Source organism: Aulonocara sp. 'chitande type north' Nkhata Bay, linkage group LG10 (assembly GCF_057382095.1).
Source record: "Aulonocara sp. 'chitande type north' Nkhata Bay isolate Kocher_YH1m ecotype deep benthic linkage group LG10, A_spYH_male_GT1.1, whole genome shotgun sequence".
NCBI classification, from domain to species: Eukaryota; Metazoa; Chordata; class Actinopteri; order Cichliformes; family Cichlidae; genus Aulonocara; species Aulonocara sp. 'chitande type north' Nkhata Bay.
In genome coordinates, this window is record NC_141353.1 from 36,170,965 (window position 1) to 36,197,414 (window position 26,450).

Genomic DNA, 26,450 nt, shown 5'->3' on the forward strand with positions numbered 1-26,450 from the left:
ATGTGCCTGCCTGCTTCAAGTCCTCTACCATAATCCCTGTCCCCAAGAAACCTAGGATCACTGGACTAAATGACTACAGACCCGTGGCTCTGACATCTGTGGTCATGAAGTCTTTTGAGCGCCTGGTTCTCTCCTATCTCAAGACCCTCACGGCCCCCCTCCTGGACCCCCTGCAGTTTGCATACAGAGCCAACAGGTCTGTAGATGACGCCATCAACATGGCCCTACACTTCATCCTGCAGCATCTGGACTCCCCAGGAACCTACGCCAGGATCCTGTTTGTGGACTTCAGCTCTGCCTTCAATACCATCCTTCCAGACCATCTCCGAGGCAAGCTTTCCCAGATGAATCAGAATCAGAATCAGAATCAGAATACTTTATTGATCCCTGGGGGAAATTATTTTTTGTTACCTTTTTTGTTTACCATTTTTGTTTTGAATGTGCCTGATCCCATCTGCCGGTGGATCACTGACTTCCTGACAGACAGAAAACAGCATGTGAGGCTGGGAAAGAATGTCTCGGACTCCCGGACCATCAGCACCGGCTCCCCTCAGGGCTGTGTTCTTTCTCCCCTGCTCTTCTCCCTGTATACTAACTGCTGCACCTCCACCCACCAGTCTGTCAAGCTAATCAAGTTTGCAGATGACACCACCGTTATTGGACTCACCTCGGACGGGGATGAGTCTGCCTACAGGAGGGAGGTTGAACGTCTGGTGTCCTGGTGCAGCCACAACAACCTGGTGCTGAATGCCCAGGAGACAGTGGAGATTATTGTGGACTTCAGGAAGCACACAGCTCCACTCCCCCCCATCATCCTGACTGACACCCCCATCACCTCTGTGGACTCATTCCGCTTCCTGGGTACCACCATCACCCAGGACCTGAAGTGGGAGCCCACCATCACCTCCATCATTAAGAAAGCCCAGCAGAGGATGTACTTCCTGAGGCAGCTGAAGAAATTCAACCTGCCAACACGGACGATGATGCAATTCTACACTGCAATCATCGAGTCCATCCTCACCTCCTCCATCACCGTGTGGTACGCTGGAGCCACTATCAGGGACAAACAGAGACTGCAGCGTGTTGTGCGCTCTGCTGAGAAGGTGATTGGCTGCAGACTCCCATCTCTGCAGGACCTGTACACCTCCAGGACACTGGGACGTGCAGCTTGGATCACAGCTGACCCTTCTCACCCTGGACACAGTCTGTTTGACCTGCTCCCCTCAGGCAGGAGGCTCCGGTCCATTCGCACCAGAGCCTCTCGCCATAAGAACAGTTTCTTCCCCTCTGCTGTTGAACACATGAACAATAACCGTATGACTGTTCCCACCACTAACACATGACCCTACGCTGTGTTCACTGCATCATTCCATGTTTGGCACTGATCACCACCTGCACTCATGTATATATCATGTATATATCTATCTATCTACTTAGCACTTTTAATTCTTATTCTCATTTTTATTTTCATGTCTATTCAAGCTTAATTTATAACAGTATGTTTGCACTGAGGCACCGCAGCAATTTCCTAATGTTGTAAACCCGCTCAACATTTGGCAATAAAACCCTTTCTGATTCTGATTCTGATTCTGAGAGTGAACACAAGGAAAGCGGCGGGGCCAGACGGCATCACCGGCTGTCTGCTGCGCTGCTGTGCTGACCAGCTAGCAGGTGTGTTCACTTACATCTTCAACGAGTCCCTGGCGAAGTCTGTGGTCCCCACATGCTTCAAAAGATCCACCATCATCCCTGTGCCCAGGAACAGCAAACCCTCATCCCTGAACGATTACCGGCCAGTTGCACTGACCTCGGTAATGAAGGTTTTTGAGAGGCTGCTGAAGAACATCATCTCCTCCTCCATCCCAGACACCACAGATCCGCTGCAGTTCGCCTACCGATCCAACAGATACACAGAGGATCCACGTCTCTAACAGCATCACCATCAACACAGGAGCACCACAGGTCCTCTCGCCACTGCTCTACTCCCTCTACACTTCAGACTGTGTGGCAACCCATGGCTCCAACACCATTGTGAAGTTTGCTGATGACACAGTGGTGTTGGGTGCCATCTCCAACAACGATGAGGCGGCCTACATGGATGAAGTGAAGAATCTGGCATCATGGTGCCAGGACAACCACCTCCAGCTGAACCTCAGCAAGACCAAGGAGCTGGTGGTGGACTTCAGAAGGAGTCAGCACAGAGACTACAAGCCCATTATCATCAATGGAGCTCCAGTGGAGAGGGTGCAGTCCTTCAAGTATCTTGGTGTCCACATCTCCTCAGACCTGACATGGGCTGCCCACATTCAGGCCCAGACCAAAAAGGCTAGGCAGCGCCTGTATCACCTACGACAACTGAGGAAGTTCAGGGTCTCTCCAAAGATCCTCAGGATTTTCTATACAGGCGCTGTGGAGAGCATCCTCACACAGAACATGACATCGTGGTTTGGGAACAGCTGTGTGAAGGACCTAAAAGCTCTCCAGAGAGTGATCCGTACAGCAGAACGCTGCTGCAGGATTGCTCTCCCCCCGCTTCAGGACACCTACACCAGGAGATGCCGGACTAGAGCAGATACTGAAGGACCCGTCCCATCCTGGCAACAAACTGTTCCAACTCCTGCAATCTGGTAGAAGGTTCCGCATCATCCGGGCAAGGACAGAGAGACTCAAGAGGAGCTTCTATCCCCGGGCCCTAAACACACACACCCGCCCTCTCACATCATCTATAATTGACTGAGACAGGACTCTCTTCCAGACACTCTAAACCAAGGCACAATGTACATTCCAAATTCCTTTAATTTTAAAAATGGTTATATTGTCTATCCTGTAAAATAGTCAGATGTCTATTCATATTAATGTACAGAATTCACCTGCTTGCTGCTACTACTGCACATTCACCCAATGTACGGCAAGAACAAGATCCGGGCCATCAACACCTACGCCCTGCCCGTGATCAGGTACCCTGCTGGGGTAATAGGCTGGCCAAAGGAGGAGATAGAAGCCACTGACATAAAGACAAGAAAGCTCCTTACCATGCATGGAGGGTTTCACCCCAAGTCCAGCACCCTGAGGCTGTACGCTAAGCGGAAGGAAGGGGGCCGGGGACTGGTGAGTGTCAGCACCACAGTCCAGGATGAGACAACGAACATCCAAGAATACATTGGGAAGATGGCCCCAACTGACCGAGTGCTCAGTGAATACCTCAGGCAGCAGAAACCCAAGAAAGAGAAGGGAGACGAGGAACCATCATGGAAGGACAGGCCCCTGCACGGTATGTACCACCGGCAGATAGAGGAGGTGGCTGATATCCAGAAATCCTACCAGTGGCTGGACAAAGCTGGACTGAAAGACAGCACAGAGGCACTAATCATGGCAGCACAAGAACAAGCTCTGAGTACAAGATCCATAGAGGCTGGGGTCTATCACACCAGGCAAGACCCCAGGTGCAGGCTGTGTAAAGATGCCCCAGCACATAACAGCAGGGTGCAAGATGCTAGCAGGCAAGGCATACATGGAACGCCATAACCAAGTGGCCGGCATAGTGTACAGGAACATCTGTGCCGAGTATAACCTGGAAGTCCCAAGGTCAAAATGGGAGATGCCCCCAAGGGTGGTGGAGAATGACCGAGCTAAGATCCTGTGGGACTTCCAGATACAGACAGACAAAATGGTGGTGGCTAACCAACCGGACATAGTGGTGGTAGACAAACAGAAGAAGACGGCCGTAGTGATCGATGTAGCGGTTCCGAATGACAGCAATATCAGGAAGAAGGAACACGAGAAGCTGGAGAAATACCAAGGGCTCAGAGAAGAGCTCGAGAGGATGTGGAGGGTGAAGGTAACGGTGGTCCCCGTGGTAATTGGAGCACTAGCTGCGGTGACTCCCAAGCTAGGCGAATGGCTCCAGCAGGCCTCTGGTAGAGGACCCGAACTTGAAGAATAAACCGCCCGCAGGGGCGTGCTGGGTGTTTTTATAAATATATATATATATATATATATATATATATATGTATATATATATATATATATATATATATATATATATACAGTGGGGCAAAAAAGTATTTAGTCAGCCACCGATTGTGCAAGTTCCCCCACCTAAAATGATGACAGAGGTCAGTAATTTGCACCAGAGGTACACTTCAACTGTGAGAGACAGAATGTGAAAAAAAAATCCATGAATCCACATGGTAGGATTTGTAAAGAATTTATTCGTAATTCAGGGTGGAAAATAAGTATTTGGTCAATAACAAAAATACAACTCAATACTTTGTAACATAACCTTTGTTGGCAATAACAGAGGTCAAACGTTTACTATAGGTCTTTACCAGGTTTGCACTCACAGTAGCTGGTATTTTGGCCCATTCCTCCATGCAGATCTTCTCGAGAGCAGTGATGTTTTGGGGCTGTCGCCGAGCAACATGGACTTTCAACTCCCGCCACAGATTTTCTATGGGGTTGAGGTCTGGAGACTGGCTAGGCCACTCCAGGACTTTCAAATGCTTCTTACGTTGCTCCTTTGTTGCCCGGGCGGTGTGTTTTGGATCATTGTCATGTTGGAAGACCCAGCCTCGTTTCATCTTCAAAGTTCTCACTGATGGAAGGAGGTTTTGGCTCAAAATCTCACGATACATGGCCCCATTCATTCTGTCCTTAACACGGATCAGTCGTCCTGTCCCCTTGGCAGAAAAACAGCCCCATAGCATGATGTTTCCACCCCCATGCTTCACAGTAGGTATGGTGTTCTTGGGATGCAACTCAGTATTCGTCTTCCTCCAAACACAACGAGTTGAGTTTATACCAAAAAGTTCTACTTTGGTTTCATCTGACCACATGACATTCTCCCAATCCTCTGCTGTATCATCCATGTGCTCTCTGGCAAACTTCAGACGGGCCTGGACATGCACTGGCTTCAGCAGCGGAACACGTCTGGCACTGCGGGATTTGATTCCCTGCCGTTGTAGTGTGTTACTGATGGTGACCTTTGTTACTTTGGTCCCAGCTCTCTGCAGGTCATTCACCAGGTCCCCCCGTGTGGTTCTGGGATCTTTGCTCACCGTTCTCATGATCATTTTGACCCCACGGGATGAGATCTTGCGTGGAGCCCCAGATCGAGGGAGATTATCAGTGGTCTTGTATGTCTTCCATTTTCTGATGATTGCTCCCACAGTTGATTTTTTCACACCAAGCTGCTTGCCTATTGTAGATTCACTCTTCCCAGTCTGGTGCAGGTCTACAATACTTTTCCTGGTGTCCTTCGAAAGCACTTTGGTCTTGGCCATGGCGGAGTTTGGAGTCTGACTGTTTGAGGCTGTGGACAGGTGTCTTTTATACAGATGATGAGTTCAAACAGGTGCCATTCATACAGGTAACGAGTGGGGAACAGAAAAGCTTCTTATAGAAGACGTTACAGGTCTGTGAGAGCCAGAGATTTTCCTTGTTTGAGGTGACCAAATACTTATTTTCCACCCTAATTTACGAATAAATTCTTTACAAATCCTACCATGTGGATTCATGGATTTTTTTTTCACATTCTGTCTCTCACAGTTGACGTGTACCTCTGGTGCAAATTACTGACCTCTGTCATCATTTTAGGTGGGGGAACTTGCACAATCGGTGGCTGACTAAATACTTTTTTGCCCCACTGTATGTATGTATATATATATATATATATATATATATATATATATATATATATATATATATATATATATATATAAGATAAGATAAGATAAGATAAGATAGAACTTTATTAATCCCTCGGGTGGGTTCCTCTGGGAAATTCGACTTCCAAAAAGCACAGCAACGACCGAAGTTACAGTTACAGAATTGTTATATATATATATATAGATATATATATATATCTATATATGCTAGATGATGTTAATGCAGCACTACGGGCAATACCTACAACCACGATTACCGACACTAACAAGCTGATCTACAATACGGCAACAGTGATCAGTGAGATGCTTGGCTACAAGTTGAACAGCGACAAGGGGCAGTACCCTCCATGGAGAAGGAGGCTAGAGGGCAAGATCAAAGTAGCACGGAGGGAGGTTAGCCAACTAACGGAGTTGCAGAAAGGTGCGACAAATAAGGTGCCTAAGAAATACAGCAAGCTGTCCATACCTGAGGCCTTGGAAACTGCCAAGCAAAGACTCACAGCCTTGGCCAGCCGCTTGAGGAGGTACACCAGAGAGATAGAAGGCAGGAGAATAAACCAGCTGTTCTCCACAGAACCAGCAAAGGTGTACTCTCAGTGGCAAGGGAACAATAAGAGAACAGCACCACCAAGGCTGGAGACGGAGCAATACTGGAAGAGCATATGGGAGAAGGATGCAACCCATAACGGCAATGCTCAGTGGCTAGAGGATCTGAGGGCTGACCACAGCGACCTCCCTGAACAGGGTCCAGTAACCATCACAGTGGCAGATATCCAAGAAAGGGTCTCCAGTATGAAGAGTTGGACAGCACCAGGGCCCGACATGGTTCACGCCTACTGGCTGAAGAAGCTGACTGCACTCCACGAGCGTCTGGCAGCACAAATGAACCAGCTGCTAGTCAACGAGAGACACCCGGAATGGCTAACTGAAGGCCGGACGGTCCTGATCCCCAAGGACCCCAAGAAGGGACCGGTCCCCTCCAACTACCGACCAATAACCTGCCTCAGTACTACATGGAAGCTCCTGTCAGGCATCATATCGGCTAAGATGAACAGGCACATGGGTCAATACATGAGCGGGACACAGAAAGGAATTGGCAAGAATACCAGAGGTGCAAAACACCAGCTACTGGTAGACAGAACAGTCAGCCGAGACTGCAAGACCAGACTGACCAACCTGTGCACTGCCTGGATTGATTACAAGAAGGCCTATGACTCAATGCCCCACAGCTGGATACTGGAATGCCTAGAATTGTACAAGATCAATGGGACCCTAAGAGCCTTCATCAGGAACTCAATGGGGATGTGGCGTACAACACTAGAGGCCAACTCCAAGCCCATAGCACAAGTTACCATCAAGTGCGGGATCTACCAAGGAGATGCTCTGTCCCCACTGCTGTTCTGCATAGGCCTGAACCCCCTCAGTGAGATCATTAACAAGACTGGCTACGGATACCGACTACAGAACGGAGCAGTTGTCAGCCACCTCCTGTACATGGATGACATCAAGCTGTATGCCAAGAGTGAACGAGACATCGATTCACTGATCCACACTACCAGGCTATACAGCAATGACATTGGAATGTCGTTCGGACTGGAGAAGTGTAGTCGGATGGTAACAAAGAGAGGGAAGGTAGTCAGAACTGAGGGGATTGAACTACCAGAAGGCAACATTGCAGACATAGAGGACAGTTACAAGTACTTGGGGATCCCACAGGCGAATGGGAACCATGAAGAGGCCGCTAGAAAAGCTGCAACCACCAAGTACCTGCAGAGGGTCAGGCAAGTCCTGAGGAGTCAGCTGAATGGTAAGAACAAGATCCGGGCCATCAACACGTACGCCCTGCCCGTGATCAGGTACCCTGCTGGGGTAATAGGCTGGCCAAAGGAGGAGATAGAAGCCACTGACATAAAGACAAGAAAGCTCCTTACCATGCATGGAGGGTTTCACCCCAAATCCAGCACCCTGAGGCTGTACGCTAAGCGGAAGGAAGGGGGCCGGGGACTGGTGAGTGTCAGCACCACAGTCCAGGATGAGACAACGAACATCCAAGAATACATTAGGAAGATGGCCCCAACTGACCGAGTGCTCAGTGAATACCTCAGGCAGCAGAAACCCAAGAAAGAGGAGGGAGACGAGGAACCATCATGGAAGGACAGGCCCCTGCACGGTATGTACCACCGGCAGATAGAGGAGGTGGCTGATATCCAGAAATCCTACCAGTGGCTGGACAAAGCTGGACTGAAAGACAGCACAGAGGCACTAATCATGGCAGCACAAGAACAAGCTCTGAGCACAAGATCCATAGAGGCTGGGGTCTATCACACCAGGCAAGACCCCAGGTGCAGGCTGTGTAAAGATGCCCCAGAGACAATCCAGCACATAACAGCAGGGTGCAAGATGCTAGCAGGCAAGGCATACATGGAACGCCATAACCAAGTGGCCGGCATAGTGTACAGGAACATCTGTGCCGAGTATAACCTGGAAGTCCCGAGGTCAAAATGGGAGATGCCCCCAAGGGTGGTGGAGAATGACCGAGCTAAGATCCTGTGGGACTTCCAGATACAGACGGACAAAATGGTGGTGGCTAACCAACCGGACATAGTGGTGGTAGACAAACAGAAGAAGATGGCCGTAGTGATCAATGTAGCGGTTCCGAATGACAGCAATATCAGGAAGAAGGAACACGAGAAGCTGGAGAAATACCAAGGGCTCAGAGAAGAGCTCGAGAGGATGTGGAGGGTGAAGGTAACGGTGGTCCCCGTGGTAATCGGAGCACTAGGTGCGGTGACTCCCAAGCTAGGCGAGTGGCTCCAGCAGATCCCAGGAACAACATCGGAGATCTCTGTCCAGAAGAGCGCAGTCCTGGGAACAGCTAAGATACTGCGCAGGACCCTCAAGCTCCCAGGCCTCTGGTAGAGGACCCGAGCTTGAAGGATAAACCGCCCGCAGGGGCGTGCTGGGTGTTTTTTTTTTTTTTTTTTTATATATATATATATAATGTTCTTCCTCTACCCCCCCCCCCCCCCCCCATTTTTTGCACATGTTGAGGAGCGTGTCAGGTTACATTTCACTGTGTGTTATACTTGTATGACTATGCATGTGACAAATAAAGACAAATAATGAACCTTGAATGCAACAAAACAAGCCCACAGCAGAAAACGATATCCACACATGGCTGCTGTGCAAGGTACCGCTCATCACTAAATGCTGGAAGATTGCCATTATTTCCATGCAAACATTGTGATCTCTGAGTTAAATTGTCGCTGGCAACCAGAGATGGGCAGCACTGTAATCCGATTACTTTTTTCAAGTAACTTGACCAACACTGCTGGCAACCCATCCAAGGCTGACTCATCAATGCATGCAGCGGATGGATCACGCACTTAAAGCTCAATTAATAAGGATAACATTCAGAAAGTGGCCACACACTGAAAAAAAAATCTCTTTCTCATTAGGAATGTTATATTAAGCTTATGAGATATTTCAGAGGACACTGCCCAGACTGAAATAATAGTGAAGTTTTTGGGGGTTTTCCAAAGGGGAATTTTTGCCTGTCTGAAAAGCAAATAATATTTGTCCTACCCTCTGCAGCCCCTATGAGTTTCACGCTACTGGGATCTTTCATTATTTTGCCTGTCTGCCTCTTTGAATAGCTTGCAGGTGATGACAGGACATCCCAAAACTACAACGGAAAGACGATGTCTTTACACTAACACCACTGGCTTAATTTTTATAGCACACTGTAATTTTTGTGACCATATTTGCATGTGACTTAAAGGTCACTTGTTACTGGAGAGATTTGAAAAGCACAGAGCAATGAGGACACTGTAATCTTCCTCAAATGAAAACATGAAATACACAAAAATGCTGTATTTCTGACCAATTTTCTGTCATCAAAAGTTTGCCCAGCAGTTTGAATTGCGTTCCAGTTGCATCATTTTTAGGTGAAAATGCGCATTCATTTGGAGATTTTTGAGAAAGGGAGTTAAAGGGAATTGATGATATCAATTCCCTTCACCATACTTTGATCCTTGACTCACAGTTCAAAATGATCCCATTCCTGTCTTATGCTTTCTGCAGATTTTTCTACTTATCCACTGGCTGTAACAAGATGTTTTAGCTAATCTCCTTTTCAGCCAGCTGTCTCCCGACTGGCTGCCCCCCCTCCAAACAGAGGCATTTTATAGCAGGTAGGTAAATCTCTTCAAATTAAAACAAGTGCACCTTTGTAACATGGCATCAACATATATGCAATCGAGAGTTGAGTACTTTCTTTTTCATGGCCTCTGTTATTTTTTTTTTCACTTATGGATTGGTTCCACCAAAGCTGGTGGGAAATGTGGAGCTCCTTCAATATGCAATATGCTTTCTATATCTGACTATAGGAATATTTTTGCAGTTTGTATGCTCCACCAGAGCTCTCTGAACACAGAACATATGTGGGGCCATCTGTATACTATCTTGACAGACCTTTTCATGCAAACATTGCTCTATATTATTAGGACAGAGAAGAATAAACTGAACCAGAACAGGGACAAGATGATAATATTTGTTTCAGTAATAAATTATTAGATATGTCACCTATAACACTGACATGAAATCAATAAGGGAGTAAAATGTATGTTTGGCACTGCTGAATTACTGGCCTCTACAGTGATCCAGCTTCATATTAGAAATCCTTTTAGATTTATCTTCTGCTACCTTCACTTCCTGAGTGTCTAATCTCTGTCTGTTGATAGGTTAATCGGGCTGGCTTTGTAGCTCCAGAGGAAAAACATGCAAACACAATAAGACAGTGGGCTTCAATTTGCATTGTGTATCAGGTACCGGTGTCCGGTGCCATGATGGCACCGGTTCTGACATAAACAGTAGTAACCAGACCGAAAAGCAGCGCACATTTCGGTGCTTTATTTCGGTGCTTTTTTTTCCTGAGCTGTGATACACTTCTAGCCAATCATTTTACGTTTCCAAGGATAGTAGGCGGGTCCAGGTACGTACGTTCTTTTAGAGCAGAGCTACAGATTAAAAATGCCCAAGGCGAAGCGGTCAAAAGTCTGGCTGTACTTCACAGCAAAATATGCAAACTCAGCAGCCTGCAACAAGTTCTTTAAGCTGATACTGTGATACTGTCAAAGGAGGTAACACCTCGAATCCGATGAAACACCTGGCGACGCATAGTTTTTTTTATAGGTTTTCATAGGTTTTTTTAAAAGCCGAGAAATGCGCTGTATTTGATAGCTTGCTGCGAGACCTCACACCGAGCGCATCTACTGCGGGTGTGGTGCCTGTTATCAGACCCGGAGTTAGCAACATCCCCAAAAACACGAAGAGGAGAGTCCTAGCCCCTAGCCCTGCCAGTGTAGCAGAAATGATGACGGATGATGATGGCAGCAGCAGCCGTTCTTCTCTGCGTGAGGAGCTTAATGTTGTTCGTGTGTAATTTACGTTGAGTAGGCTAACCATGTTATTACATTAATGCAGGTAAGGTGAACTAGCAAACATCATCATAGCTACATGCGGCTGTCTTCTTGTTTGATGGCAGATACTCCCTTCACCCTGGCCAAAAAGGCTAAAATGACCAAAGAAAAAGAGGGAAACGGATAAACATGAGAGGTTTTTGGATAAAGTTTGTGTTTTTTCCATTGTTTAAGCACTGCTTCCAGCCAAGAGTGATACCATATATGCCCCATAGCTGCAGAAAAGGCTAACATTGTTATCTTTTTACAAAAACCAGCTGAACATGAGAGGTTTTTGGACCAATTTTGTGTTCTCCATTCTTTAAGCACCGACCAGTTTGAGCACCGTTTGAGCACCGGCACCGTTTCAAAAGTACCGATTTGGCACCGGTATCGGATAAAACCTAAACGATACCCATCCCTAGTATCAGGGTTGTTTAAGTACTTTCCATCTCAGTGGTTACAAAAATAAAAGAAATAAAAGAAAAAAAATTCTGAGAGGTGGTACTGGTCTCCTTGGAGCCACTTCCTCTCTAAAAGCCAACACTCTCTAACCCATCACCCCTTTCTCAGAGCATGTCAGCATGTCACTGTATGTTGTACACAATGGCACCAATGATTGGATCTCACTCAGTGGATGCACCTCAGCCATGATTATAGGGTGGCAGTAACAGGGGGCCTGACCTTGACGGAGCAGAGAGTAGCTGCAAAAAAAGACAAAAACACACCCTGGGTGGCTGTCGCCTTCTGGATGCATTTTCTGTGCACATATCTAAGTAAGTGCTGTTTTCCATCATGCTTTCCCTCCTTCTAAAATAATCTGCCCCGTGGCTGGAAGCTTCTGGTTTGTTTTTAGCACTTTGGCACCCAGAGGATGTGTTTAGCTTCCCAAAGGTCAGCTGTCTTGATTCCAGACACGTTGGTTTGCTGTTGGATGCTGGGAAACAAGCGGCCTCAACGTTTTTTACCATTTTCCATTTTTTCTTTTTTAGTCAGAGTAGGATGGAAGGTGGATGCAAAATAGGAAACAGGTTATAAGGCCAGAGGCAGGTGTGTACTGTGGCCCTGTTTTGTTTTCTGAATCTTAAGTGTGGATACATGTCACTTCTTATTCACTGCCACATACCAAAGCTCATAAAACAGCCTCTCTGATTTGTTTATGTCATGGATAGATACAGCCCACTGTTCAACTGCTGTGAGTGAGAATTTCTGTGAAGTACTTCACTCACTTTTCTGCTGTCGATTTGGAAGTGAAATAAGAGTGTGGATTTTGACTGAAGACCACAGAGATTCTAGCGGGGAGAAAGAGAGGGTGAAGGCACGGGGAGCGGGGAGGGGGGGGTGACTGCAGGAGGCTGTTTGATGCAGCTGAAGAATTCCACAGACAGGATTTTGGAACTACAAACATCTCTTCTCTCAGATGCAGAACCCTGCAAAAAGAAATACATGTTTGTGTGTGGGGCTAAGAGCAAGACTTCATAAATCATGTTTAGCAAAGATTTAACACAATACAACTTGTGACAGCGGTGACAACAGCAACAAACTCTGATTTAATGAGTGGCATGCGAGGCATAGCGCGGCGAAATGAGAAGGCAGCTAAAAATCTTTGGCCTCTGGTGGAGAGACATCCTTGGCAACCTCAAAGGCGCAGTGTGACAGAAATAAACCACCGCTATCCCATTTTCAACACAGAGAAACACAGTCTCACTTCAGAGGAAGAAAGAGAAGCCGTCTGTAAGGGTTCATCCCAGGCACCCGGTTCAGCTGTGGGTTGACAATGCGGAGGAATATGAGCCCGACCTCAGCTCAAGGCTTGGACTAGTTTCCCTCCTTTTTGATCCTCGGGGATCAAACCGTGCTTTTTAAAAATTCTCTCCTTGACTGTAACAGTAGGTTTAAGCTACAGCTACAAACTCCACTGTGCTGCCATGTGCAGGAAGAAATTATTCACATAGGAGTGCTTCTGATGTGATTAGCAGGGTTAGCGGCAGGTGACCACAGGCGGGCTCCGGTCTGCGTGCCTGAGTCAGTCTATGCCTGTCAGAACAGCAAACACTACAACACATCTTCAGCACGCTGGCAGAAAAGATTGTGCCATGCAAACATGAGGCTGATTATTAATTCCAGATCATCTTTAATTGCCTCTCTAATCTCTTCAGCATGACAGGGACATGACCTTGGATGCCTCATGCAGCATGTGACTGGTTTACAAAGATCCATATTTTGGCTTTGTAGTCAAAGATACTGTCTGCAACAGCAAAGATGATTTCATGTGTAAAAGTCTAGTGTTTGGGAGTGTTTAAAGCTCGTTGTACAGTGGCCCTGAGAGTTCAGCTGGAACTTTAGATGGAGTACAAGTAAAGTGAGAAAACATCTTCACTAATTTGACCACACAGGTACATCAGCTACAGATTTTTTTTTTTTACAGAATATAGAAAAAAAAACAACCAGATACAGAATGTTTAAAATGTAGAGAGCATTTTGCAATGAAAATTTTCCCAGATGCATCAAACCGACATGATAGACACGCTTATCCCTCAGCGGTGTTGAAAAATGTGCTTATGAGAAAATTTTCTGTTGTATACATTTTGTACCATTTTAACTTGACTGCCTGAACTAATTCACAGGCCGCACACCAAAAATAGTCTCCAGAAGAGCATGAAGGGCATTAAGGATGCCTGGAAATTATCTGCAACCAAATCACAGCTGCACTGATATGCAGCACAGCAACGCTTCCACTAATGTGATATGGCTTAAATATGCTCAAAGCTAACAGCAGATCTAGCACAAAAGTTACATTTCAGCCAAAAGCTTCAGCCATTGACTCACTAATTTTATTTTGAAGTGCATCCATGGATGTGGGTTACAGTAAAAGCCCATGTCTGATGTCTCTGTAGCGCCTCAGCTACTGACTTCTCTAAATTTGCCACACAGCCACTTACATTGCAGAATAATAATCCTGCAGTCCCTGGAGGACAATTTACATGAACGTTAGCAGATCTCATTAAAAGTGCCAAGTGACTTATCCTCTCAGATACATGCACAGCGCTGAGGATGTAAATAAGTCACAAAACCAGAAGGCTTTTCTGTGAGATGACATTTCAGTTATTACAGCCTATGTTGAGTAATATTAACGGGTTTAGCCTCTATCACGTGTCCTTGCTCAGAAGACATGAGTCATGTTTAGTGTTTCACACTGTAAGATCTAATTGGATTTTAGGAATAAGAATAATTTACTACTTTCTCTTCTTAAGTGCAACCAAGAATCGAGTCTTAAAGGGTAAATAATGCAAACAAAACTTTTATCTCTTCTGTGTGATTCATTTTACCTAAAGGGCATTGGAGATTGAACAGTGGAATATAAAAATAATTCTTTCATCCAAGGATGGAGGTAATAGCAATTTCCTCAACTGCGCCTTCCCTTCCTCCTCTTTCTAATGCCTGGAATGTCAGAGAGCCATTGGGAGATTAGCCTGCCCCATGCACGCTCTGTCCAAACCAGCTGCCCACTATAGGAATTATTAATACTTCACTTAAATATACTCATCACTATACAAGCAAGGGCTTCTGTGTGTGCAGTCAGTTGCTCTGCCCTCATCTCCCAACATCATTATTTTAATTTTCATGTATACTCATCCTCTCTATTTCCCAATGGCTGTAGTTCACAAAACTCATCAGCCACAATTTAGTTCATCCATAAATATTTCCATGAAATTGTCTCTGTTCTGCATGCTAATGATCAAAATGAGCCACAACTTCTGGCTCACACATAACAGGAAACTTTGAATATACTATTTCTCAAAGAAGGCAAGGATCCCAGAGCATTAACTTCCATGGCATACTGAGCTTCAAAGAAAAAAAATCTTATTTAAAAAGTTGGTGGAAACTGCATTCTCTGAGTATAGGGTAGCTTAAAAGTGGCAGAAGTCCCTCCTCGTTCCTCAGGGTTCACAGAGGAGTCATCAGTGTCACATTGTGAGCACAGAAGATTACAACTCAGAGAACAGGTCTCCAAACTTCAAAAGAGACTGCTTGAAGTAAAAGGAGGCTAGGACGCTATCCATTTCTTTTAAACACTTACTGGATGATTGCTGGAATCTGCATTAAAATTTTTTTTCTTCTTCTCAGAGACAAACTTGAACTGTGTATTATCCTTTTGCATAATACAAAGCTATCCATAAGGCTCCTGGACTTCATGGATCTTCAGTGAGGAGAATTTCTACAAATGGAGAAGGCTTGGAACAATACAGAGCCTTCCCAGAGACGACTGATAATGCAAACTACATGATTTATCTAGGAAGATGCAAGAAAACTTCCATTAACTGTCACCTTCTCTTAACTCAGTAAAGCTCAGAGATCATTAATCTTCAATCTGAAAACAAAAAGCATAAGAAAAGTGGCCTTCATGTCAGAGTGGTTACCAAAAACTACTGTTCAGAAGAACATTGACGTTCACACATATTTTGTCACACAAAGCTTGATAACTCAAAAAATGTTGCATGGACTGTTGAATCCAAAGCCAGTGACTCGATAGTGTCGTCGTTTCCATATTCAGCTAACCAGTTAAAAATCCCTGGTTTGATCTCTGGAGGAGACACAAACCCCCTGTGTTCCAAAAAGCATTTGGGATAAAAATCTGCGAAATCAAACACGTGGAACTACCTGCTGTGATACCCCCTTGTGAATAAGGGAGTGGCTAAAACTAGCTTTGTGTACTTTTATATCTACTATAAATCAAATAAAGTACTTTAAAACTACAGAAATCTGTGGAGGTAGAAGTGCTAGATTTTAGCAATGCTTTGCTACTACAGGGGCAGTGCATCTAGCAATAACTGAGGAAGAAAATGCTGCTCTGTGACAGAAAAGAAGAACGTCATTCAGTCAGTCTGTGAGGTGAAGCCCAAGCACAACTGCAAGAGTCAGTCCATCTCTAAATGTCTCAAAGGAATAAAATTAACAATTTAGAGAGGCCTAGTGAACCTAGCCTGGATCTGAACCCACAGAAATGCTGTGGCAGCAGGGTCTGAAAACTTTTAGAGTTAACTTTGTTTGAAGGTCTGACACGGTTTAGTATGAGATACACAGCAAAACAGACAATATCAGTAGGGGGTCAAATAATATTTTTCATGACTCTGGATAGACAACAAAGTATAGGAGTCATCACAGTTTCAGACTTTGAAAATCTTGTTCTATAGGAATGCACACAAATAACCTTTCATTGCAGTTGGCTTTCCGGCTCAGATTTCAGGCTGTAATTAAAAACTGCTGTGACGAATTCTCAAAACAGCCCAGAGTGTCCCACCGTTTCATCACGTTTGAACGCTGTACACTTTGAAGACCACCTGGTTTTGATATGGCTGAAATCTTTCTCTTATCCACCTGCCTGCTGTGTATGGGTGATTGAACCAGTCAAAGTGAGAGTTGGCTGAATAGAGTCAGTGCCTGCAGCAATCTGAAACCAATCTCCAGACTGCTGCAGCACAGAAATTAGCCTGTCCTCCTTTCCACCTGCCTGGGCCACTGTTGTTTAATTGACACAGCACTCAGGAGCCCAGAGTGATCACCCTCCTGATATAAAACGATGCCTGTCAGTTAGCAGCAAACGTTCATTCCCTGACTGCAATCATCCCTGGACTGTGGGAACATCCCTATGAGACTTCTGCAACAAAAGTGCCTTCACTTCCTCCAAGTGCACCCACTTTTATTCCAACCACCACCTGCCATAGCAAAACAACAACACAATCCTTCAAACTTTCAGACAATGCCCCTTTTCATTTTTCACAGGATTAAAAGGTGTCAGGAGTTTACAGCAGATCTGCTCTGTGCCGCCAAAGGGTTGATTCTAAATACAGGTTTGCTGCCTACACCTTTGCAGGAGCATAATCACCAGAAGCCAGCAGGTCTCTACTGCTATCACACAGCTTTTTGCATACCAAAATTCACAGAGGCAGATGAGTCATGAGCTCAAATCTCAGTTTAATTACGATTTGGACTTAGGCTCATTTAGCTGCTGGCAAATGTACCAAAAGATCTTGTCATTAGTTCCTGACGTGATAACACCCATTTTTGTTTGTTTTAGTTAAACTAAATGCCGATCCCTCACATTTCTTGTTTACCAGTGTAAAATTAGCCATTTATCAGACTGTTCCACGCTTCAATAAAACGACTTTATTCAGTAGCCTTATTACCTTTATATAAATTTAGTCACCTGTTAAGTCTTAACAGTGCTGCTGTTTTTGTGTTTTTGAAATGTAACTTACATGATAAATATTTTTTTTAGTAGTTTCAGTTATAGACAGTAACATTACAGTTATGGTCATAGATCTGTGTTGTGCTACCCACTGTATTTAGAGAAATTTCCTGTTATTACCATTACCATGTCACCCATTCTGAAACTTCAACATTACTTTTTTGGGCAACGCCATATTGGGGGTTTTTTGGACCCAGATGTTACCTCAAGCATGAGGGGGTTGAGTTTTAAGTTATCAGCTCATACGGGGAAACATGGTTAGCAAGCAGGATACCAATTTAGTTCACTGGGTTGAGAAGGGGACCCATTCACTGTAAGGCTATTGCAGAGCGTTTTAATTCATCCTGGATAATTTACTGCATGTGTGAGGCCCATGATGTCCATTGGTTTGTTGTTGATTAGTACTGAGCCTAAAATATACACAGTGGGGAATATCAAGTGGTTGCATTGTTATTTATTCCTTCTATAGTCATACTATGAACTACATATAAAATTCATCTGGTTCTGCTTTGTAGTCATTGGGTCCATAAGGCACAAAAACAACCCACAACAGTGCTCCACAACAACAACAAAAAGAGTCAGAGTGAAAAGAAAGTAATATGGATGGTAGATTTCAGGTTAGATAGGGGCTACCACACACCATTTATCACCAGACAGTCTATGAAGGTTAAGAAAGTGCTTTTCTGGATGCTTGTACTGCCAAATTTTAAAATAGAAAGGACTATATCTCCACTTTAATATGAAAAAGACAGACTAAGTAGACAGACAGGTGGTTTGAAGAAAAGAAAAGAACAGATTTGATTAATCTTAACTGAGGAATGATGAAAGGATTCGACAAGGATCCGACAATACTTTGAAATTAAATTCTGTGCATCAGTTTCTATGGTAATAAAATAATTAGTGTCAATATAAAGCATGTGCAAAGCACTACAACTGCATGAGTGGATTTTTCTTTTCAAATATTTTCATGTTTGCTTTTGCTGTAAATACATTTTTCCCCCAAGGCCATCATGGTGTTTTGCAGAAATACAGTAAACAATGTACCATTTAGTAAGTGGTACTGAGGGAAAGACCATTTTAATCAACATTATTAACATTAATGGTCTATTCTATTACTGAAACACCATTCATTTCATTACAGGCACACACACACACCCTGGTGCTGGGTAACATCGGATGACATGACACTCATGAGCTGCTGCCTTGTTCTCTGAGTCATTGCATTCACAGCTGCTAGCCAAGGGCTCTTGGACCATGAAAATGCACACAAATCAGATGCAGTTGTCTCTCCTGTAAAGATGGCTACCATCTTTGAAACCAAAAATGCAACCAAAAAAAGCAGGAGATAAAAGTGGGTATTTCAAAGGTTAGGGTGACACTGGCTAGAAACACAAAGCTGGAAATTAAATGGTCTTCTAGGCTTTTCTAGAAACAGAAGAGACTAAATGACCGCAAGTGAGAGAGAGCGAAAAGAAAAGTTGGCTCTACCAGATTTTCCTGCATAAGATGGAACAATTTAATAGCAAAAGAAAGAAAGAAGAATTGTCAATTGAAGCAAAAGAGTGAATCAAGTAAAGGCCATTGATTTTAACTGGAATCCCTTCAGAGAGCCCAATTGCTGCTCTCTTGTATTGACAGGCGAAGTTCACACAATGCCTTTTACAATTAACCAGCAGCTGTCAGAGCTAAAGCTAACATGTCGAGCACTAGTGGTGTTGCCTTGACAGCTAGTTAATTGGGTAACAGTGAGACAAGCCAGTAAGGCAGGGACAGCTACACACAAAATGCTTAGCATGTCAAGGTAAGGTTGGAAGAGCACCAGTGACATCTAGAACACCAGCTAGCTGCTATAGAAAGAACGGGACTGGTGCTTTCTTTCTTTCTTGCTGAACTCACATTTCTCCTTAATGAGAAGAAAGTTGTTGTTTTTTTTTTTTTTTTTTTTGGGGGGGGGGGGGGGGTTGGGGGGGGTTCAGCACAAAGCTAAAGAAAAACAGTGCTGCTAAGTAAGCTCATTGGAATGAGCTATATGATTCATAAGGCAGACCTCCTTGATCAGCACATTGGACAAGGGAAGCCCAAATGAATTCATTTAGCTTCTTAAAGAACTAAATGCTTACAGATTGTTTACATTTCTAGTGTGTGGCTGTTGGCTTCTATTCCTATTATCAATGAAAAATTGTCAAAAACTTAGACAGCATTAGCATGGTTTTAGTTGTTATAAAAAACAACCAGAAAAAGCTCAACACATCAGATAGCTTAGATGGAAAGCTTCAGTTGGGGGGGGGCTTTTGAAGCAGTTGGGCGAGCTACATATATTAAGCATGTCTGTAAACAGCAGTATGACGTTTTTGATATAGAAACAGTTGCTTCTTTTTTTTTTCATAGTTTATTTGATCTTTATTAGTTATTTTTATTCTAAGTTATTGTAATCAGGCCAGACTGGACTCGGGGACGGGAAAGAAAAACAAGAAGAAAAGTTCAGAGTTTCTCTTTTTCTTTTCCTGGATCACCTGTTGAGAAAGAAAAAAGAAAACAAGCAGAAGAAGACTAGAGCAATAGAATAAACAACATCATGATGATCTATGGGAATATAACAGTAAATACTAAATGTTAAACATTATTGTGCAGCACGTAACACCGAGCCAAAAAGGGTGTAGTTTGCGTGTGTGAGCACCCGTGTGTACACCTGTGAGCATGAACGCGCTTGTTTTTAAAAGGTTCCTACATGTAATGATCTGTTAGAGGGTGTGGGGAGCCAAAGCCCCGTCCACCAGGGCATGAAGCAGGTATGGAGGAGATCAAAACTCCAGACATCCGGAGGCCCTCAGAACACAAGAGACCAAGGAAGACCAACAGAGGGGCAGCCGCGCCACTATCCCAGAAAGAGCTAAGGAGAGTCCCAGATGAAGGGTCAGTCAGCAGCCGCGGAACATAAGCCAGGGGGTTGCAGTGACGTGCCCGGGAGCTCCGCCGGCAGCCTTGGAGGGCCTGAGATGTCCCCAGAGAGGTGGTGTCTGATACCCAACCTGACATATGGACACAGACATACAGGCACACAAAGATACAAGCATCCATTCCCACCCTCATGCTCTCATATGCAATTACTCAACACTCACCCAACGTGGAGACAGACATAAAGAGACACTGTACACACAATCACACTCCCCAAGTGTACTCTAAGCCCCGGGTCTAGGTACCCCCTGGAGGGGGAAACTGCACCTAGACCCAGGTGGTGTTACCCTTTTCCCTGCGGTGGGGAGATGCAGACCGCCCCAACTCCGCAGCAGCAGGGAGGCCCCACATTCCAGACCCCAGTCGGACGGCCAACTCCTCCTCCTGGCCCCACGCTCCAGCAGGCCGCAGAGAAACGGGGTGTGAGAAGACTCCAAACCTCCCCCCGCCCGCTCATATGTAGTGTTGATGCATGTGTGTTCTAAGGTGCATTTAAAACCCAGGAGGACATGGAGCTACCTGCCAGAGAGCAGCAGGTAAGCGCATAGCCCCTCCCGATAGCCCTCAATGTCTACGTGTATTTAGAATTGAGAGGTGGGCAACGACGCCAGGGGTGAGGTGTACACCCTGATGGTAATTTGGAGTCCGTGTAGCGTGCCCATCCCCAAGATCCTATATGTATGTGTTATGAGAGTGTGAGTAATGTGAATGTGTAAGTTGTGAGATAAAATTGAGGCAAGGCCAGCTCCCCCGCTGACCCCAGTAGGCACCCCCATACTCCGCAACCCGCCAGGGAAAGGGGGCCCAGGCCCATCTGGACCCGCCGGCCGCCCCCCTGAACTTTGTGTGAACTGTTTTTCCTGGCCGCCTGTGTGTGTGTGTGTGTTCTTTTTTCTTTTCTTTTCTTTTTTTGTTTTGTTTGTTTTTTGTTTGTTTTTTGCTCCTTGTGTTTGGTTTGTTTCTGGTTTAATTTAGTTAGATCTGCAAGCTGGGGAGAAACATTAATACCTAAATATTTAGATTGCGGGCAGCACGGTTGCAAGGTGGTTAGCACTGTTGCCGCACAGCAAGAAGGTCCTGAGTTCAATTCCACCATCAGGCCGGGGTCTTTCTGTGTAGAGTTTGCATGTTCTCCCCGTGTTTGCGTGGGTTCTCTCTGGGTACTCCGGCTTCCTCCCGCTGTCCAAAGACATGCAGCTTGTGGGGATAGGTTAATTGGATAATCCAAATTGCCACTAGGTGTGAATGTGCGAGTGAATGTGAGTGCGAATGGTTGTCTGTCTCTGTGTGTTAGCCCTGCGACAGACTGGCGACCTGTCCAGGGTGTACCCCGCCTCTCGCCCCATGACAGCTGGGATAGGCTCCAGTGCCCCCCGCGACCCTGAAAAGGATAAGCGGAAGCGAATGGATGGATTTAGATTGTGTACTGTAGATTTTGACCAGTTAATTGAGTAGTCTGATCTTCTTGCAAAAGAGTTTATCAATTCAATCACCCCAGAGATATTGGTTTGAGTTTTGGAGAAAACGTATCACATCATCTGCATAAAGGCTGATTTTATGTTCCACGTTCTTGCACTGCATTTTATGCCCTTAATTACTGAATTCTGTCTAATTGCTGCTGCTCCTGGTTTTAGCAGGAGATTAATGTTTGCAGAATTCATATTTGATGGAAGTCTGCTCTTTGATTTCCAACAACGTTCTGAAAAAAAAAAAAACTGGTGCTAGAATCGTCCAGAATTCTTTGTACAATTCTGCAGGAAAGCCGTCTGGACCTGGAGCATTATTATTGGGCACACTTGTCAGGGCTTCCTGGAGTTCACCTGATGTCAGTGGCGAATCCAGAGTTATGTTGTCTAAACTGATCAATTTCCTTTTTAGATGGGTTTATTTGTGGTGAATACAACGTTTTATAGAAATCCCTGAAAATGTTGTTTATTTATTTCGGGTCATATACTATGTTCCCAGATGAATCTTGAACAGCATCTATATACCTATGTTTTTTCTTTATTTATTTTTAGCTGGTTTGCTAGAAATTTACCAGATTTATTACCATGTTCATAATTTTGTAAGCGTAGTCTTTGTACTAAGAATTTAGTTTTTTTTTTTTTTTTTTTTTTATCATCAATTATCTCATTTAATTCTAGTTTTGTTTTGCATATTTTGTTCAATGTTTCCTGATCTTGGTGGGACACGTAGGCTTCTAGGGATTTTCTAATTCCTGAATATTTTTGTTTTCTTTTTATGTGATGAGAAAGAAATTAGTTTACCTCTCATCACAGCTTTCCCTGCCCCATAGAACAGAAGCTGATGTTCCGGGAGTGTCATTATAGTCTAAATATGAAGTCCACTCACCACTCAAGAACAAGTGTGCCATCTAAGTGTTCAGAGAGTGCACTGAAAAAAAACGTGAAAGAATGAGGGATCATCAACGTTTGGACCATATACACTTACAATACATAGCTTTTTATCAAGTATAGATAGTTTAATGATTAAGAATCTGCCCTCTGGATCTATAACTGTATCGAGTACTGTGAAATTAATATTTTTATGTATTACAATTGCTACTCCCCTTTGTCTAGAACAGTGGTTCTTAATCTGGGTTCGATCGAACCCTAGGGGTTCGGTGACATGCACGGCTCATTTTGTGCACCAATAAAAAACATATGTCTTGAATTTGAAAAAAATCATATTTTATTTTTCACTAAAGAGGGGTTCAGTGAATGCGCATATGAAACTGGTGGGGTTCGGTACCTCCAACAAGATTAAGAACCACTGGTCTAGAATTATAACAAGCTGAGAACACATAAGGAAACAGTTGCTTCTTGCTAGGACATACCCGATTCATCCATACCTAAAGCAGATCTGTAACTTTCAGCAGTTTCTCATCAGATGTTGACCGGCCCAAACTGCAAGTACAGTGCTTAAATTCCAGAAAGATGTTAAAATTGTGATGCTGAACTAGTTAATGCCGATCTTAAGGATTCTAACTTCATCTTGTGCCAGAATGAGGAACAGGATGATATAGCACTAAGTGTCAGTTGAAACATACCAGTAATTCTAAAAGATATGCATGAAGATGCCATTTGATGACCTCTCCTGTACCCTTAATGAGGAATTTATTAATAAAGATGTGGTTTCAATATCATTAGAACAAATTCTGGGTTTTTCTGCACAGGCAGAGACCACCCTCACTAACTTCCGATGCACACCCAGTCATTGTGTTCTATAAGCAGGCCTGAAATATGACAGAAACCACTGAGTTCAGAAAAGAGCATCAGGGGTTTCTCCTCATAGGCTTTTGAGGGGTAAAACTTGATTTCAGTATTCAGCTATATTCAGCCATTAGTGTGAGTGTATGTTAGATAGAAAGCACAGGCTGCAGTGCTAATTAAAAAGAGCTCATGTGGAGTAGACAAGCAATATATAAGAACCAGTCCAGTTAGTATTCCATAGTGGAGAACAGAGCTAAATGGGCTCTGCCTCATATGGTCTATCATCGCATGGTTTGTTAAATTTCAAATAACAGCTTGGATAAAATGACACATTTAATGAGATTATCATGTACTATGAGAACCTGTAATGTTATAACTGGCAAAGAAAATAAACAACCTTTAAGGTGATTGTGACTGAAATGTTGCTAAATCCTGATTGGTGATACCTAGGGATGAGTATCGTTTAGGTTTTATCCGATACCGGTGCCAAATCGGTACTTTTGAAACGGTGCCGGTGCTCAAACGGTGCTCAAACCGGTGCTTAAAGAATGGAGAACACAAAATTGGTCCAAAAACCTCTTATGTTCAGCTGGTTTTTGTAAAAAGATAACAATGTTAGCCTTTTCTGCAGCTATGGGGCATATATGGTATCACTCTTAGCTGGAAGCAGTGCTTAAACAATGGAAAAAATACAAACTTTGTCCAAAAACCTCTCATGTTTAGCTGTTTCCCTCTTTTTCTTTGGTCATTTTAGCCTTTTTGGCCAGGGTGAAGGGAGTATCTGCCATCAAACAAGAAGACAGCCGCATGTAGCTATGATGATGTTTGCTAGTTCACCTTACATGCATTAATGTAATAACGTGGTTAGCCTACTCAACGTAAATTACACACGACCAACATTAAGCTCCTCACGCAGAGAAGAACGGCTGCTGCTGCCATCAAATACGGCGCATTTCTCGGCTTTAAAAAAAAAAAAAACGCTATGCGTCGCCAGGTGTTTCATCGGATTCGAGGTGTTACTTCCTTTGACAGTATCACAGTATCAGCTTAAAGCACTTGTTGCAGGCTGCTGAGTTTGCATATTTTGCTGTGAAGTACAGCCAGACTTTTGACCGCTTCGCCTTGGGCATTTTTAATCTGTAGCTCTGCATAAAAGAACGTACGTACCTGGACCCGCCTACTATCCTCGGAAACGTAAAATGATTGGCTAGAAGTGTATCAGAGCTCAGGAAAAAAAAGCACCGAAATAAAGCACCGAAATGTGCACTGCTTTTCGGTCTGGTTACTACCGTTTATGTCAGAACCGGTGCCATCATGGCACCGGACACCGGTACCCATCCCTAGTGATACCTGCCCTCTTCTAACCATTAAGAAGAAATCTGATGATGTAGACGTCACAGTAAAAAAAAAAAGAAAATCAACTGATGGACTAAGTTTTCAAGGTCTTTAAACACAGTCTAATGATGTGTTTTGTAGGGGTGCAACGATACATCAAAATTCACGGTTCGGTTCAGTTCGATACTTTGGTGTCACGGTTCGATATTTTTTCGATACAAAAAAATGTTCATGCCTTTTTAATTTGTCATTTATTAAAATTATAAATATATATTTTAACTCAAAAGTACAGTTTTTAAATTTAACCCTAACCCTTGTGCGTGTTTTTTATTTTGACAGCGAATGCGCACCTGCGGACCACTTATGTGCAGCCCTGGTTATTTAGCTCGTCATATTGCAGCCACAGAAATTCTTTTGTCCATGAAACCATAAAGCTGCACTTTCTTTTTGCCTTATAGTCTGATTTGTCATAACTTCTCCGTTTTGTGGTAAGCTTTTCTTTGGCTGTCACTTCTTCACCCTGACCTGTCTTATTTGGCTCAGCAGAACTAAAATATATATCTGTCTGTGAAGGTTCTCAGTCATCCAGGTCATCTAGTCAAATATAAATCCTGCTGCTTTTACACACGCACTCACATAAGCTCAGCGATTCTCTGCGCGATCAACCTCTCACATGTTTAAGCTGCGGGAGATTTCACTTGTCATGTTTGCATAGTAAGCTAACAATTAATAAGACAATGTCAGAGGAATTGGTGCGCAAATTATCATCACTCACAGATCAGTGCTGTCGCTCTCTATACACAGTTCGCATGATTGCAAAGTGAAAGCAAAAAAACAAGCGCAAATTCAAACGCGATTTCAATATGTCACATATTGACAGTGGCTATAGCTATACTATCCGCTTCTTCTGGGCTATATTCTCAGCAGCATATTAAACAGCTGTCTAAATGACTCGGCTAAAGTTAGTAGCATGCTTGCTTGTTTTTTTCTGCTTCCACTTGTCTTTGCACTAGGATGATGTCGGCGTAAATGTGCAGTCATATTCGTTGTGTTCCCACTAGTGCTTTCAGGTTAATCTCGTTGAAATGACCTTAACGCCACATAGGGCTGCTCGATTATGGCAAAAATGATAATCACGATTATTTTCACTGAAATTGAGATCACGATTATTTGACGATATTTATTTAACCCTTTAAGACCTACTATAGAACCAAGTCCACCAGAGCTTATATTATTTTTATTTTATTTTTTTTACATGCTGTAGTGCCATTTGTGGGAGCATTTCAAGTTGCTATACATCAATACAACTGTTATAGCCCATATTTTAATAATATGTATGCATTAAGTGCATAGTAATTACATAAATTGCAAAAAAGTGCAATAAACTACAAAAAGCCATCTCTAGACCCAGCAGTCTTAGCTAATTATAGGCCAATCTCCAACCTTCCTTTCATATCAAAAATCCTTGAAAGAGTAGTTGTCAAACAGCTAACAGATCATCTGCAGAGGAATGGTTTATTTGAAGAGTTTCAGTCAGGTTTCAGAGCTCAGCACAGCACAGAAACAGCTTTAG

General features: G+C 43.9%; 1 protein-coding gene across 6 annotated transcripts in view; it reads right to left on the reverse strand.

Annotated features, from left to right (window-relative positions):
• srrm3 (serine/arginine repetitive matrix 3) overlaps positions 1 to 26,450 on the reverse strand; it is a 148,093-nt gene that overhangs the window by 71,689 nt on the left and 49,954 nt on the right. For 2 of the 6 annotated variants that reach the window (XM_086309767.1, XM_086309766.1), the window contains exon 1: positions 21,339 to 22,724. The exons of 3 other annotated variants lie outside the window; for them this stretch is intronic. In XM_086309767.1, the coding sequence (XP_086165893.1) occupies positions 21,339 to 21,426 (88 nt within the window). In that variant the 5' untranslated portion in view covers positions 21,427 to 22,724. Of the gene's footprint in view, positions 1 to 21,338; positions 26,149 to 26,450 lie in introns of those variants that run through there. One more of the 6 variants, XM_086309765.1, reaches the window with a different exon arrangement.